Below are 15,944 nucleotides of genomic sequence, written 5' to 3'. Positions count from 1 at the left end.
TCTATAGTTTTCATCATACAGATCTCTTGTATCCTTGGTTAGGTTTATTCCGAGGTATTTTATGGTTTTTTGTGCAATTGTGAATGGGATCAGTTTCTTGATTTCTCTTTCTGTTGCTTCATTGTTGGTGTATAAAAATGCAACCGATTTCTGTACGTTGATTTTAGTACCATACTATTTTGATCACTATAGCTTTGTAATATAGTTTGAAATCTCCAGCTTTGTTCTTCTTTCTCAGGATATCTTTGGCTATTTAGGGTCAAATGTGATTTGTGCGTATGTGGTATCGTTGCACATTTATGGTGGGAAGCTGTTTGTGTCAAGGTCATAGAGAAAGTTTTGTCCAGAGCCAATAGCCATTCAGCCCAGGGCCATATTTGGCCCATTGACCTGTTGGGTCCACAAAATAGTCATCTCCAGCTTCTGAAAAATCAAGATATTTCACTTAGCATCTTCAACTTCTAGGTTTCAGTCTCCTCTTAAAAAAAAAAAACAAAAAACTGGGATGATCTGACATGCCTGGGCACACATTTTCACATAGCATTGGAAATGGAATTGGCTGGAGGCAAAGGCTGACCCATGAGAGGGGAGAGGTCCTGCTCAGTCCACTTCATTCATTTTCCCCATTAATCTAATACCTAGAGGCATTTGGGACTTAATAAAACCCTCAACAGCCCCTGCCCACCCATTTCACAAAAGGAAATACTAAGGTCCAGAGTGTCATGTGGCATACGTAAAGTTTCATAATTAGTTGGTTGCAAAACAAAGACATAATCCAGGTCTGGTGTTTTTCCTAGTCCTGTGCTCTTCCCTATATGTGGACATATATTATTGCAGTGGGTTAATTGCATTTGCCAGTAAAACCCATGAGGGGCCCCAGTGGCCACCAGAACTCGCAGCTAGGCAGAGGAATAGGAAGAAGATGGAGGGAGGGGATAATTTGCTTCATTCCTTGCTGGGTCCTTCTTGCAGACTTCCAACTATAAAGCAAAGCAGACCTGCTCTGAAATCTGGTGTTGTTAAACCCAGAAACAATGCAGAAAAGCAGTGTGTCTCAGAAAAGATATATCTGTAACAGAAACAATGCGGAAAATGTTGTGGCTCAGAAAAAAAATAAATAAATAACATATTCACCCTTGGGAACTTCTCCCAAGAGTTTTTCAGCCCTTATAATCAAAGGCTCCAAAGGAGCAAGCTGCATTTCCATGTCACAGGAGACCTACGAGAAAGAAATTCACGGGCAGGTTTTGTGGGAGGGCAGGCGGTGGGAGGCATGTTAGTAATTAAAACATTTACTTGATTGAAAATATAGCATCTCTCTAAAAAGATTTTGGTGCCTGTGTCTTTAGAACTGTACTCTTAAAAATCTACCAATCACATTTGGATTTCCTGCTGAGGGAAGAAATAGAGATCACGACTCAGATAATTTGGCTTTGCCTCATGGAAAGTCCTAGAAGCTGGTGGGTAATTTCTCGAATAATAAGAGAAAGGATCAAATTTGTGTGGGTCTCCAGATACAGCAGAGATGAGGAGGAGAGATATGTGTATGTGTGAGAGAGATAGAGACAGACAGACAGACACCAGTTTTACATTTTGGCCCGAAGAAGAAAAAATACTAACATTAACTCACAGAAATAACTCCTCTAGTGTTATCTGCCTACCGAATTTTCCTGTTGACATGACAGGAATCAAGGATGTTACAGATCTGTAGATATGGCATCTGTCTCTCTACTTGTGAATGTTTTTGGCTGCGGCTGGGCAGATGAAACCTTGGCGGGGGGAAGTGGGGAGGAGTAAAGTCAAACAAAATCCATTCACGCCACACAACTGAAAAAACAGCTTGATGTGGAGGGAGAATGCTTTGCACCCTCCTCGGCTGTAAAGTCAGCTTTACAGGGAGGGAAACTGACTAGAGATAGCGCCACCGTGCCTCTGATTTTGCTCATTCGTGTGCTCTCTGGGGAGCAGGCAGCTGCCAGCCCGTGTGTGGCGGTGCTGACCCAGCAATCCATTCCTTGCTCTGGCCCCAGCCACTGAGAAGACTTTGGTTCAATCACACTTCAGCCAGTCCACGAAGCACTTGCCGTGTGCTGCCAGACACACGTGTTGCCTTGTGGAGCCTCACGGTTCTGGAAGACAGCAATTCTTGCCTGCTTCGTACATAAGAGGAAACAAGGTTTCTCAGCCTCGACACTGTGGACATTCTGGGCCTGATAGTTTTTTGTTTGGTGGGGGGGTGGGGGGGGGGACGCTGTCACTGTAGGATGATTAGCAGCCTCCCTGGCTTCTTCCACTAAGTGCCAGTGGCATCTCTTCCTGTAACATCCAAAATATTTCCAGGCCCTGTCCAATGACCTATGGGGCATCAGGGAGCAAACTCAATCCCAGTTGAAAACTACAGTTCCACAGCTAACCATTTGTCAAGTACCTTTTGGCATTCAAGGGTGCAGGTGCTAGAGATAGACTGCCTGGGTTTGAGTCCTGACATTACCATTTACAACTGGGTGAGTAAATTGCTTAACTCTACTTCTCTACCTATAAATTGGGGACAGCCATGTTGTGTGAGGGTTATGCAAATCAATAGTTACGGCAGCCTAATTATGAATACACACATGCATCTGTATGTGTAGCATGTGGCCAGATGGTGGCTGTGACATGAAGCCGAGGGTTACCTTATTCCAGGCACTGTGCTAAGTGTTTTGCAAGCATTACCCCCTTGAGCCCTCGTGGCAATTCTGGAAGATTTCAGGATCATCTCCCTTTTACCGTGAGAAAGCTGAAAGACAGAGGCCAAGTCTTTACCAAGTTCCCAAGGCTATGAAGGCAAACCACTGAGTCAGGATCCAAAATTAGGTTCATCTGACTCCAAAGCCTATATATATTCCAGAACATTCCTATTTCCACAGAAGAAAACTGAGGAGGATAAAGATGGCTATGAGACCTTGGAGCCCAGATGTGCATGTGACAGGCAGCCCTCACCTTGCTGGTGAGAAATGGGTGATGAGTCACAAATGGATTTGGAGTACATGGGGACTGTCTTTTATTCTCTCTGTTCTTAGTAGGGTGAAAGAAGCTCCTTAATGTCACCCAGACTGATTTGTGGACAAAAAACTGGTAGCACTGGTCAAAAAGCAGCCATAAGAGTAACAATCCCTGGGGCACCTGGGTGGCTTAGTTGGTTTAGCGTCCAACTTTGGCTCAGGTCATGATCTCACAGTTCAGTTTGTGGGTTCAAGCTCCATGTCAGTCTCTGTGCTGACAACTCTGAGCCTGGATCCTGCTTTGGATTCTGGTCTCCCCCTCTCTCTGCCTCCACCCAGCTTGCACTCTCTGTGTCTCCCTCTCTCAAAAATGAAAAATGTTAAAACATTTTTTTAAAAAAGAGTAATGATCCCTGAGACTCATATGTACTCACTCTACCTTGAATGACAGTGTTATTCTCTTTTGTGAATGACAATCCAGATGTTCTCACCCATTACAGAAGATGTTTAAGAACACAAGTTCTATAATCGGATTCTCTGGATTTAAGCACTTACTGGCTTTATGACCTTGTCTATTCCTCAGTTCACTCATCTGTAGAGTGTTTCCATACCTACTTTGAACTTACTAAAAGAGATCAGTAAATGTAAAGGAGTTATCCCATGGCAGGCACTCAGTGTTAGCCCCTATTCCCTGGAATATTTCTGGTTGGAAAACACGTCCCCACATCTGTTAACACCAGCCATAGAAACATCCTCTTTGTGTAATCTTTTACATTTTTTTCAAAATACGGGAACAAGTTCCATGTGACTTTGTCCTCACAGACTCATAAGTACTGCTGTCCCTCACCTTAGAGATGCGAGTCAAAGAAGTCCAGGGTAGCTCTGTGCCTTCCTCAAGGCCCTGTGACTCCTGAGTGACAGAGCTGGCCAAAGGACCCCAATTTTGCCACCTTACCAATTGCTCTGCTCTCTAGGATGGCCATGAAACCCTCAGACTTGCCCATGGAGGCCAGACGTTAAGAGAGCAGAATACTTAGCAGCATTCAACCAAGAATCATTATACGTAACCGCATCTCCAGTTACGATGGTTTCTTGCCAGCCAACCCCTCCACGTTACCCCCAGCATCTGCTCTGCACTGGGCAGCAAAGCGACAAGCAAAGCTCCAGGACAGCCCAAACAGATGACATAGTAAGGGGTTCTGAGTGAAGAGAGAGGGTACAAGAAAACTGGTGTGATTCCCCAGATCTTTCTGCTGGGGTCACCAGTGCAATGGTTTCTCACTGCTCAGCTGTCCCTTTGCTTTACCTGGAAGGAAAAAGCTGAGCTGGTGTGCTCAGTCTTCCTGCGTCAGTAATGGAATGAGTCACTCTTCTTTGTGGCACACTTATACACCCAGATTCGGCCAAGGTCCAGGAGCAAAACCTCAGCTCCATAGCTACTAAGGATCCCAGCTGAACACTTTCAGAGATCCTATGGAGCCTGATGGATAACAACATGGCAATGCTGGTAAAATCTTATGAGCTGCAACAAAAATCAGAGGTCAGGGGAAGAGAGAGAAGGAAAGAGAGGTGCTAATCGCTTAATATAACAATGGGTATTATTTTGATTTTTTTCTTTACATAGAGGCTCTTAGAGGGTGTTCATTTCGGCTCATAAAACATCCAAAGAGGTGATGCAGAACATCTCAGACATCTGTCCCTTTGGCAGGAAGACTTTAGGGGTCCTTTGCATATGAATGGACATATCTTCCATGAATACTCCTGTGGCTCAAAGTAAATTATGAGTGAGTTTTCCATTACCAAATTACAATGAAATTTATCTAACCTGGCAATATGTGTTCTGGCTGCCTCGGAGGCCCTGACACTCTTGAGCCATATTCTGCAGCAGGGATCCAATCCCCAGATGTGCAGACACCCCCCTCCTCACCCCTGTAGCTGCAGGCTGTGGCCAAGCTCAAGCCATAGTAATCTGTTCTTGAACAGAAGATACATTCTTTATGTTTGGAGCAGCAAGCGGGGAAGGAGTATGGGATGGGGAGCTGGTTGGATATACCAATTCAGAGGTGGAGGAAGAGCCTGAAATACCTGTATGCTTAAGCTTGCAGATCACAGACTGATACATTTCCTTAACTAGGCTTTGCCTCCTTGTAGAAGTCATAAGCCACTTATCCATGCTCTCTTGGTGTGCATTTGCCATGCATTTTGTAAGGCAGGGTAAAGCACGACTCTTCCACCTTCCTATCATAAGGTGTAAGTCCCTACATGCCTAAATAGGAATCCAGAATCATGGTGTGGGAGATTTCCTTGCAAAACACATATGGTGTGTGGCTCCCTGCTACAAGCAGTTTGGAAATCCAGCGAGTGTCTGACCATCCGGGACGTAACCTACTTCCCAAGGCCCCTGCATCAGAACCTTAAGCAGACACCTTGATTCTTCAGGTTCCAAGTAGGACCTGCTCATGACTATGGCTCATTGGCAGTGATAGCATACGCTTGTTTCTCTTACCAGAGCTGAATGGCAGCTCATATTGTGTGCTGTGTCCCTTTGTCATCTAGGCAGGGCAAATATGAAATAGGGCCACTCCATTTTGTAAATGATAAGTAAATCGGAGGAAACTGACCATGGCTGGGCACTTGCCGAAGCCTTACCTCAAGCAGGAGCAGCAGCTACTATTCTGTTAGGATGCAGTAACTTCCCTTGACCTGAGGGCAGGGGGGGAATAGCCCCCATCAGTGCCATTTCTGCTCATGGCAGGGAGAATTGGCGTGGCAGAGCACAACCAGAGGGACACATGAGAGTAAATACATATTCAAGTCACAGGATTTAATGTGAATCCCTTTCCCCTAATTGCCAGCCTCTAAAATGTCCCTGCAGAGAAAGCTAGTTACTGAGTCTCCCTGGAATTCTTACAGGCAGCCATTCTCCTTTCCCAAAGTTGAGGCTGGCATGGCTACACTTCCCTTTGAGTCAAGTAAGGACAATGGGAGACGTCCTTTCCTTGTTCAGGTGACAGAGGCCTGTGATTCACTTTTATCCCACATTTGATTCATGTAGAACGAACAACGCCCAGTCTGGCTCTTTCATTTTTGAGGTGAGCAGTCTCTTTGCTTTATTGTACTATGAAAAGGTGTATTGGAGCATCTCACTCAAACACTGGAGCCAGCTGCCTCCCATCCCTTGTAGTTCCATGGGAAGTGGAAAGTGGAAAGAGAGACTGCCCATCTTTCACTGAGCATTCCGCAGTCCCCATTCTGCAGACACAGAGGCACCCCCCCCATCCCCCAATCCAGCACAACCTAGTCACAGCCTCTCTGTCACCTGTACTGAAGGCCACGGTGAACAAAGAGATGCTGCCTCAGGATTTTTTCCCCTTCTTTTCTTTCTCCTGCCCTCCCTCAACCAAACCTTCCCCCCCCCCCCCATCCTTGGCATAAAATGGTCAAATGATGTTCTACTGCAGAATTCAATTTCACAGTTCAGTTAGGTCCTTGATTACACTGCCAAATTCAGATTAATGTGCATTTAACGAACATGGATCAGGGGAATTCTGGCTGACAGCCAGCTGTAATCGGAGCAATTGATAGCTGTGTGGAGTTTTATGCCCCGTCCACCCCAGCGTACCACTGGTGAAATTGATTGATTAAATGAATTCATTGCTATAATTATTTATAATTTTGATACATCACAAGTCTGTGTCTGACCTTATCCTTGGAGATGCTGTGCTCATTGTCAAAGGGTAGTACAGCTGAGTTGTTAGCCCTGGATTATTTATGCCCTTATAAGAAGCCTTTTGTTTGTTTTGTGCCCTTATGATTTGATTGAGTTTGAGTAGAGACATGAAAGGGTACATTTCCTTAAGAATCATTTTGTGTGGTATACTAAAAGGAAACTAAAACGTGGAAACTAAACCACGAATGTATGTTATTAACCATTTCAAAGAGGAAGGAAACCAAGACTGCATATAAGTTCTGTTAGTGTTTTTAAAGATTCCTGTAGAGAAAATTCCTTTTCAGAATGTACTCAATTTTCAGCAACAGTTAATGGTCTTGTAGCACCGCAGCTAAGCACTTTGGCAGGCTGGGTGATAATTTGCAACACGGTCTAGTCTGTGCTATTACATCTTGCCATTTGGAAGTCCCCCCTCAAAAGTATGTAGACCATGGTCTCATTCCTATGAAGTTACTCTTTCACAAAATCCCAGGACCATTCTCTCGGGAGGGGTGAGAAGAAAGCCTTTTCGGTGTCACTTCCACCCCTGCCTCTAGTTCTGTGCCCTTGCAATAAGGTCTTCAGAGGTGAACCACATACGTAGATCTTTTGGAAATGGTGTGGGTAGTGGGAGGCACATTGGATTTGCTCATTAAATATCTGTACCTTTCACTGGCCCACTTCTACTGCATTGTGGTTTCACTAAATGATTAAAACCTATATCTGTCTCAAGATACTATACTCTAAATGTGCTCCTTTTTTTTTTCTACAGTATTGTAGACTGAGTTGTAAAAAAGATCACACAGTCAAGCTTTACTCCTTTGAAAGGCTTGCTTACACGCACAGACATGGATGTGTCTGTACAAAACAATATACTTGAACAAAATTGGATTTTTTCACCCACTTTCAAATATAGGGTATCATGGGACTCTGGTTTCTCTTCAGATCTAATAAATCTTTCGCCTTTTACAAATATAGGGAAAGATGATTTAGAGTGGGACAACGAAATAATTAGAACAGTTTAAGAGCCACGTAGGAGGGCCATGAGGCCTTGTTACAGAAGAAAGCTTGGACTTGCTTTCTTCTTAGCAAAAGGGCATTATTGTAGGTGAACACAAAGTTCTGGTCTGGTCAATGCAAAAATGAAAATGATGAGTTCTGTACATAGATGATCAGCTCATTTCACTGTGATGGTTATTTCTTTGCTATGTATTTTGAGCTGATTTCTCTAAGGCAAGACTTAAAAAAAAAAAACAACTTAATTTATCTTCACCTCCCCTGCCACCCCAAGCATTATCATTCATCATTTTCTGGCCCTTGCATTTCTGGCATTCTGCTCCCGGCATCCCAGACACCTGAGCCCCTGGTGAAACACCTTAGCCAGGCTTTTGCTCTGTAATTGCCTTTTCACACCATGTCCACCTCTGTCCTGACCTTTTTATCACTGAGGGGTATCTCTGAGAACATATCAAAGGCCCAAGTTCTAAAGTGACATTATCTGGATCTAAATCCCAACTCTACTTTTTTTTTTTTTACTTTTATTTTTGACAGAGAGACAGACAGACAGAGCATGTGTGTGGGGGTGGGGGGTGGGGAGGGCAGAAAGTGAAGACAGAATCTGAAGCAGGCTCCAGGCTCTGAGCTGTCAGCACAGAGCCCAACGCAGGGCTTGAACTCACGAACCATGAAATCGTGACCTAAGCTGATGTCAGCCAGCCAGGTGCCTCAACCAAATCTACTTCTAAAGAGCTTTGGGACCTTTGTATGAGCTGCTTGAACTCACTGTGCTTCAGTCTTCTTATCTGTAAAAAAGGACAATTATAGGGCCTATCTTGTTGTGTAACATGAGGTTTAAATGTATCTATCTGTATATATAAAGTGCTTAAAACAGTCCTGGCACATGGGAAACACTCAGCAAATGTCAAATATCATCATTAACATTCATATGTACCACTCCTACAGGGATAGACTTGTAACAGAACAGTTGGTTAATGGAAGAGGCCCTGCTTTGGCTACCAGTAACATGCCCCTGCATTTTTTCAAGGAATGAGTGCCTCGACCTTGATTACACAGAGCGGAGAGGTGACAGCTAATGGTAGAAATGCCAAGGCAGGCAAGAAAGCAAGTCTGTGGTGCCTGTGTTCCTACCACCTGGAACATCTAGACACCCTCCCCCTGTGAGTGAAAGACTGACCTGAGCAAAAGAACTGGGTTGTGCAATCCTCTTGGGGGAATGGGGCCATTTGCCTTGATTGCTAGTGGCAGGGGCGGGGAGGAAGGGGGAGTATTTTCACCTCCCAGAGGCTCCATTTTATCCACAATAAAATGGGATAAATTGCCCCCTTCTTGACTCTGAGAGTGAAAAAGAATGAGACTGCCACAAATAGCCAGCAATACCATCGTGGAACCCACAGTGGGTGGGTTAATGACCCAACTGAAGGCTATAGGTCAGCAACATGGTGAACCTGAGCTGGGTCACTCACTTCTCCTTCCCAAAGTCAACAATTTGTCTGTCATCTTCTCCTTGAACGGATGGAAACCCAGAGGGACGACCACATGTTCTCTCCCTGGAGGCAGTCAATTCTCCTTCCACAAGTCCACCTCGAGTCTGGTTTAAAAAACTGTCTCTTGTGAGAGAGATTGCTCCTCATCCATCACTTTTTTTTAGTCTGCGCCTCTTACTGGCAGCCATGAAAAACAATAGCATGGTTTTGTCTCAAAGACCTAATTTCAAAGACGTTTAGCTCCCAGCGAATAACTCAGCCTTCCGGCTCTGACTGGAAATGGTCCCATTCCTGTAGGCAATCCTCGTTTTCTTTAGGCCACATGCTGGCTGCTAAGAGTAGACTCAGATAATGCTGCTGACAGTCGGTAAAGAAGAAAAGTAGCCTGATGCAGTGTGGAGCGGTGTTTGCGATTCCTACTGGATACAGCCATTTTATTTTTAATGTATCTTCAGAGATCAGTTATACATGCTTGTGGGGAATGAATTCAATTTCGCTTAAAGTCCAGGAGCCAGTTCTCCACGGAAGACACCACAGGATGAGGCCATGTGATAGCTCCCAGGACATACTTGCAAAGAGAAAAGTCAGAGACCTCACTCCTCCTCACATGCTGGCCTTGTAATTAGCCTGGGCCTGGCTAATCTCAAACTTCATTTAAGGGAAGAACCCAGTTGTTTAATTCACACTGACATTTTATTCCCCCTCCCCCATCACAGAAACACACCAGTTTTCCCCGTTCATAGGGCAAATCCAGCGGCTTCCAGATTTCAGCATGATTTCAAATACAGCATCTTAATTATAATACAGTGTTCAATAGATTATAATTAAAAGCATCTTTTCTGATTGTTTTGAGGGTATGTTATACATTAGTATAGGAATACACATGCTACCAGTACATTATATTCAAAAACTACTAGCTGGGCTTTTCTTTTCTTTCTTTCTTTCTTTTTTTTTTTTTAATGTTTTATTTATTTCTAGGAGAGAGAGACAGAGACAGCGTGAGCAGGGGAGGGTCAGAGAGAGAGGGAGTCACAGACTGAAGCAAGCTCCAGGCTCTGAGCTGGCTGTCAGCACAGAGCCTGATGCGGGGCTCTAACCCACGAACCGCGAGATCATGACCTAAGCGAAAGTCAGACAATTAACCGACTAAGCCATCCAGGCGCCCCTAGCTGGGCTTTTAAAAAACATTTTACTATTTCTTTTCTTTTACATTCCCACTATCTAAGGACTTTCTATAATGATACCAGCACATAGAATATATTGGCCAATCACTAATCAAATCCTATGATGTGCATTCAGTCCTTCAGAGCTCACAATGACCTAAAGAGGTAGTTACTACTATCACGATTCCCATTTTACAGATGAGAAAACTGGAGTGCAGGGGTTTAAATAACTTGCCCCATGTCACACAACTTTTGAACCAAGAGCTGTTTTCTTAAACTTTAGGTTACTCTAAGTTGCCATACTTTAGCCTCATAAAAATCCTATGAGGGAGGTATTTATGATCCCCATTTTACAGATGAGGAAACTGAGGCTCAGAAAGGCATAGTGATTTGACTAAAGCCATCAGAGTCCGAATTGAACCCTAAGTATGTTCCTCAAAAGCATGTGTTCTCTTGCTGAGCAGCCAGGACAGGGCCCTGGCTTCACAGTACCCTGATTCCTGCTGGATGGGGGAAGGCTGCCTGAGTGGTGAACTCACCTGAGTAGATTGTGATCTCATGACTGGGAAGGACTTCACTGCTGGATGTGCACAGGCCAGCACTGTCATCTGGGAGCCAGTGAACAGTGCAGAAGAAGTGAGAATGGTGTCATGGTAGCAATTTTAAGGAGCCAACTTGTGTTCAGCTCTTACTGCCAGACTTGTGGAGGAGGAATCTGTTCATTACGTGTGATGAGGCAGGAGCTTAGGACACCTGCCTTGTTCCAGATGACCACCATGTTGCCACATCCAATGAGCACCATGCCCCATCCTATTTCAGTTCTCCGTGGCATTCAATATGCATCATTACTTCTTCTTGAAATGTTTTCCTACCTTGACTCAGGACCATCTAGTCCCTTACTTTCTTTCCTGCATTACTGGCTATTCCTTCTCTGCTCCTTTATGCAACATCCCCCTGCCTTTTCTGGTCTCTGAATGTTGGGGTCCTTGGATTTTCTCTTATACACGCAATGTCATGGCTTTAATACCAACTAAACACCAGTGATGCTCCGATGCATTCCTTAGCTTCGTCTCCCTCCTAGATGCAAAGCATGTCTAAGTCACCTAAGCAACATATCTGCATGGTTGCTTGATGGCTCTCCCAGACCTAACATGGCCATGCCAGAACTCTTGGTTTCCCCCATGTAATAGTTAGCTCATGCCATGTAACAGATTATTCCAAAATGTAATGACTTAAAACAGTAATAGATATTTATTACCTCACAGAGTTTCTGTGGGTCATTTCTCTCTGACTAACATGGCTGGATGATTCTAGCCTTGAAACTCTCATGAGGTTGCAGTCAAGATGTCAGCCAGGGTTAGTCATCTGAAGGCTTGACTGGGACCAGGTGATCACTTCTAGGATGGCTCATATAGCTGTTGGTGGAAGGCCTAAGTTTCTGACTCTTGGCAGGAGATCTTGCACTTGGACCTCTCTGTAGGATTCTTGTGTCCTCAAGTCATGGCAGCAGGAGAAAATCAGAGTAAATATCCAAGGGAGAAGGCAGAGGGGGCACAATATCTTTTTTGGTCACAGAAGGCACTTGCTGTCACTTCCACTGTATTCTTTTGGTCACACAGATGAGCCTGATACACCGTGGGAGGGGACTACTCCAACTATAACAGCCAATTTATTTTTTTAACTTTTTAAAACTTTTTAGAAATTTATTATTGAGAGATAGTGCATGAGCATGGGAGGAACAGAGCGAGAGGGAGACACAGAATCCGAAGCAGGCTCCAGGCTCTGAGCCGTCAGCACAGAGCCTGATGCAGGGGCTCAAACTCACAAACTGTGAGATCATGACCTGAGCCGAAGTCAGATGCTTAACTGACTGAGCCACCCAGGCGCCCCTATAATAGGCAATTAAAACTCACATGGACCACAGTGAGCTAACAGGCACCCCTGTTTCCACTTTTACCACAAAGGTCTCTTCTCCAGCCTGCAGGTCAACATCAACATCAAGCTCAACATCAACATCAAGCTCATGTTTCTCTTCTCAGCAGCCTCCAGTGGTTCCCACCTCCCTCAGAGTGACAGCCAATGCCCTTGCCATGGTCTACACAATCGCCCCCTCGCTGCTTTTCTGGCCATCTTTCCAAACTGACTCCCCTTCACACTAGAAGAGCCTCTGTGCTGTTCCTCAAGCCTGTATTTGCCTAGAATCCTGGGTATGCCGTGCCCTCTCCCCAGACAACCCTTCCCACATAGACATTGGTCCTATTCCCTCATGTCACCCAATTTACTGCTCAAATGGCACCACCTCAGAGAGGTCTTCCTTGGCCATTACATCCAAGATGTCATCGCATTAACCACAAGCCCCTTCCTTTGCTTTATTTTCTTCATATCTATATTACTACTGGACTGCCTATTGTATATTTATGGGTTTTCTTGTTTATTATCTGTCTCCTCTAGAATGCAAATCCCAATAGGGCAGAAATACCATCCATTTTTTTTATTGCAGGACCTTCCTATAGCACCTGCAATGGTGCCTAGCAACTAACAGTTGCTCAAAGATTAATCAATGGACTTCATGAATGTACTACATGGGAGCAATGAATTTATTTGGAAAGGTACCACCCAGTAGAACTTTCTGCAGTGGTGGAAATGTTGTATATCTCTGCTGTCTAATGTGGTGGATATTGGATACTTAAAATGTGACTTATATATCTGAGGAACTGAATTTTTTATTTTAATTTTATTTTTTATTGATTTCGGTTAAGTAGCTACATGTAGCCGGTATCCATATATTAGAGTAGATCTAGATCCTTGAGGTGGATGAGGTGTGGGGGCACATACATGTCATTTCCTGTACATCCCAGTAGAGTGTAGAGATTTCCTAGGGTGCTGTGTTAGTCTAATCAAAAAATCTTTTTTGAGCTCTTTCTGTGTACCCAGCACTGTGTTGTCATCAGATTATTACATACAAGTGCATTGATTGATTAGTGCATTCTATCCTGGGCAAGGCTGTGAATATGGTATGATGTGGTATATTCACGACCACAGTCATTCCAGGGTTGGTCAGAGATCCTTCACTATCCCTCTCAGGGAGCGATTGCTGAAATGTACACCGAGGATCATATAAACCCCTCACTGGCTTCCCCTACCCTTGTTCTGTCTGCCCTCCCTATACTCCTCTGCTGAGTTCCCTCAGTCCATTCTTCATAACCAGAGTAAAATGTTCTCTGCCAGAATCCTTTTCTAGGGTGACCAAATTTCCTTTCAGACACACAGCCCTGCAAAATTTGGCTGTTCTCAATTATGTTTCTACTTATTTGATGAGAGCGTTGCACATGTTTACCTTATGGTCCATACTGAAAAGTTGCTTAGCACAGGGAGCCATATTTTTCCTTCTACATATATCTGCCAGGTTATGTGTATGGATAGTACATCCTCCCTCTAGTATATGAGTTCAAAAGCATGGGCAAAGGCCTTTTACCCCAGAAATTTCTCATTGAAGACTGACACCCTTTAATGACAAATGGGATCTTTTATTCCCAAAAAAGAAAACAAGGCTTAAGTACATGTTGGATAAGACACATTTTAACTAAAAGTCTCCCTGTGGTTCCAATGAGGGGGGAGAATGCCTTTTCCTAGGAGCAGTGGGTACAGTTGGTGCCCAGCCCTATCCCTTCATCACCTATTGCTTCCGTCTGCCAACACTGCTTTCCTTTGTCTAAAGCAGTAGTTCTCTGCCAAGAATAATTTTGCCCATTTTCTGGGGATATTTGGCAACATCTCAAGAAATGTTTGCTGGTCATAACTGGCAGAAGTAACTGCTCCCGGCATCTGGCGGGTACAGGCCAGGGATGCTGTTAACCATCCTGCAGTACCCAAGGCAGACACCCACATCAGAGTTATCTGAACCCCAAGATCAGTAGTACCAAGGTTGAGAAATGCTGGTCTAAGAGCATTCTCTACCCACTGGAGACTACCCAGCCTGAACATGGTAGGTCAGAGGCTCCAGGAAACTAGTACCCATGGAAACAGATGTTAAACAGTGTTTTTGAAGGGAGCTCATATGTAAATATTCCCACTCTCTGCCCCTCAGATGGCATAACTCCAAGGGACGTGCTTTATAGTCTCCGAAGATGCAAGGCTTCCTAGTGGAATTAGGTTCCCTGCTTCATTGGTAGCTTGCCGTGCACGTTAGGGTTCACCAGAGAAACAGAACCAGTAGGTGTGTGTATGCGCGCGCGCTCACGCGCGCGCACACACACACACACACACACACACACAATGTCCTCTGTGGATGACCTTAATATTTTTACCTAAAGCCTTCAACTGATGGGATGCAACCCAACCACTTTATGGAGGGCACTCTGCTTTGATCAAAATCTATTGATTTAAATGTCAATGACATCTAGAAAATACCTTCACAGTAATATCTAGACTAGTTTTTGACTAAACAACTGGATGCCATGGCCTAGCCACATTAACACATAAAATTAACCATCAGACTCTATGACTCACCCTTTACTGTTTTTTCCCTTCCTTGTCTCACGTCATAAGTCCTGAGATCACCTCCCACCACTTATATTCAAAGCCGGGTCTCATAGTCTGCTTCTGGGGATCTTAGTAAGGAAAGGGGAAGAAAGAGGCTGAATGGGGAGATTAGAGGGTAGGTAAGTGGTGGAAGCAGGGGCAACCTGGGACCTCACAAGGTAACACAACCCTCTTGTGTCATGACACTCTTCATTCAGGCCAGCTGTGGGTTGACTCACTGACTGTGGCATTCAGATCTAGCATGTGAATATTCTCCATCCGTGTCTGTCTTCCCAGGTGGATTACGATCGAGCACAGATGGTCCTCAGCCCTCCGCTGTCAGGGTCTGACACCTACCCCAGGGGGCCCGCCAAACTACCTCAAAGTCAAAGCAAAGCGGGCTACTCCTCAAGCAGCCACCAGTACCCATCTGGGTACCACAAAGCCACACTGTACCACCACCCCTCCCTGCAGACCAGTTCACAGTACATCTCCACAGCTTCTTACCTGAGCTCTCTGAGTATCTCATCCTGCACCTACCCTCCACCCAGCTGGGGCTCTTCTTCAGACCAGCAGCCCTCCAGGGTGTCCCATGAACAATTTCGGGCTGCTCTGCAGCTGGTGGTCAGCCCCGGAGACCCCAGGGAATACTTGGACAACTTTATCAAAATTGGAGAAGGGTCAACCGGCATTGTGTGCATCGCAACCGAGAAACACACAGGGAAACAAGTTGCAGTGAAGAAAATGGACCTCCGTAAGCAACAGAGACGAGAATTGCTCTTTAATGAGGTACGTGGTATGTTCAGATCATTCTTTCTGTCCCATGTAACATTTATTTCCCATTTCAAAAATATTACACATACAGTGTAGGACACTAGAAAGCAATGAAAATACGAATACAAAAATAGTGCTCCCATAATCCTTCTGATCTTTTTCTGTGCATGCATGGCTGCCACATTTATAAAGTACTTCATGTGGATCAGCCACTGTGCTAAGCACTGATCTGGCCTGATTTGCACTACAACCCTATGAGACCAAAGTTATTGCCATAGCAACGAGGAAACCT

At 44.7% G+C, this 15,944-nt stretch overlaps 1 protein-coding gene across 1 annotated transcript in view; it reads left to right on the top strand.

The window, feature by feature from the left end:
• The window catches only part of PAK5 (p21 (RAC1) activated kinase 5), a 115,551-nt gene that overhangs the window by 75,651 nt on the left and 23,956 nt on the right, over positions 1–15,944 (top strand). The window contains exon 3 of the mRNA XM_039224428.1: positions 15,176–15,667. Coding sequence (XP_039080359.1) covers positions 15,176–15,667 — 492 coding nt within the window. The remainder of the gene's footprint in view (positions 1–15,175; positions 15,668–15,944) is intronic.

The sequence above is a fragment of the Hyaena hyaena genome, unplaced genomic scaffold (genome assembly GCF_003009895.1).
Source record: "Hyaena hyaena isolate Hyena2069 unplaced genomic scaffold, ASM300989v1 scaffold_16, whole genome shotgun sequence".
NCBI lineage: Eukaryota > Metazoa > Chordata > Mammalia > Carnivora > Hyaenidae > Hyaena > Hyaena hyaena.
This window is presented reverse-complemented; position numbering and strand designations above follow the sequence as displayed.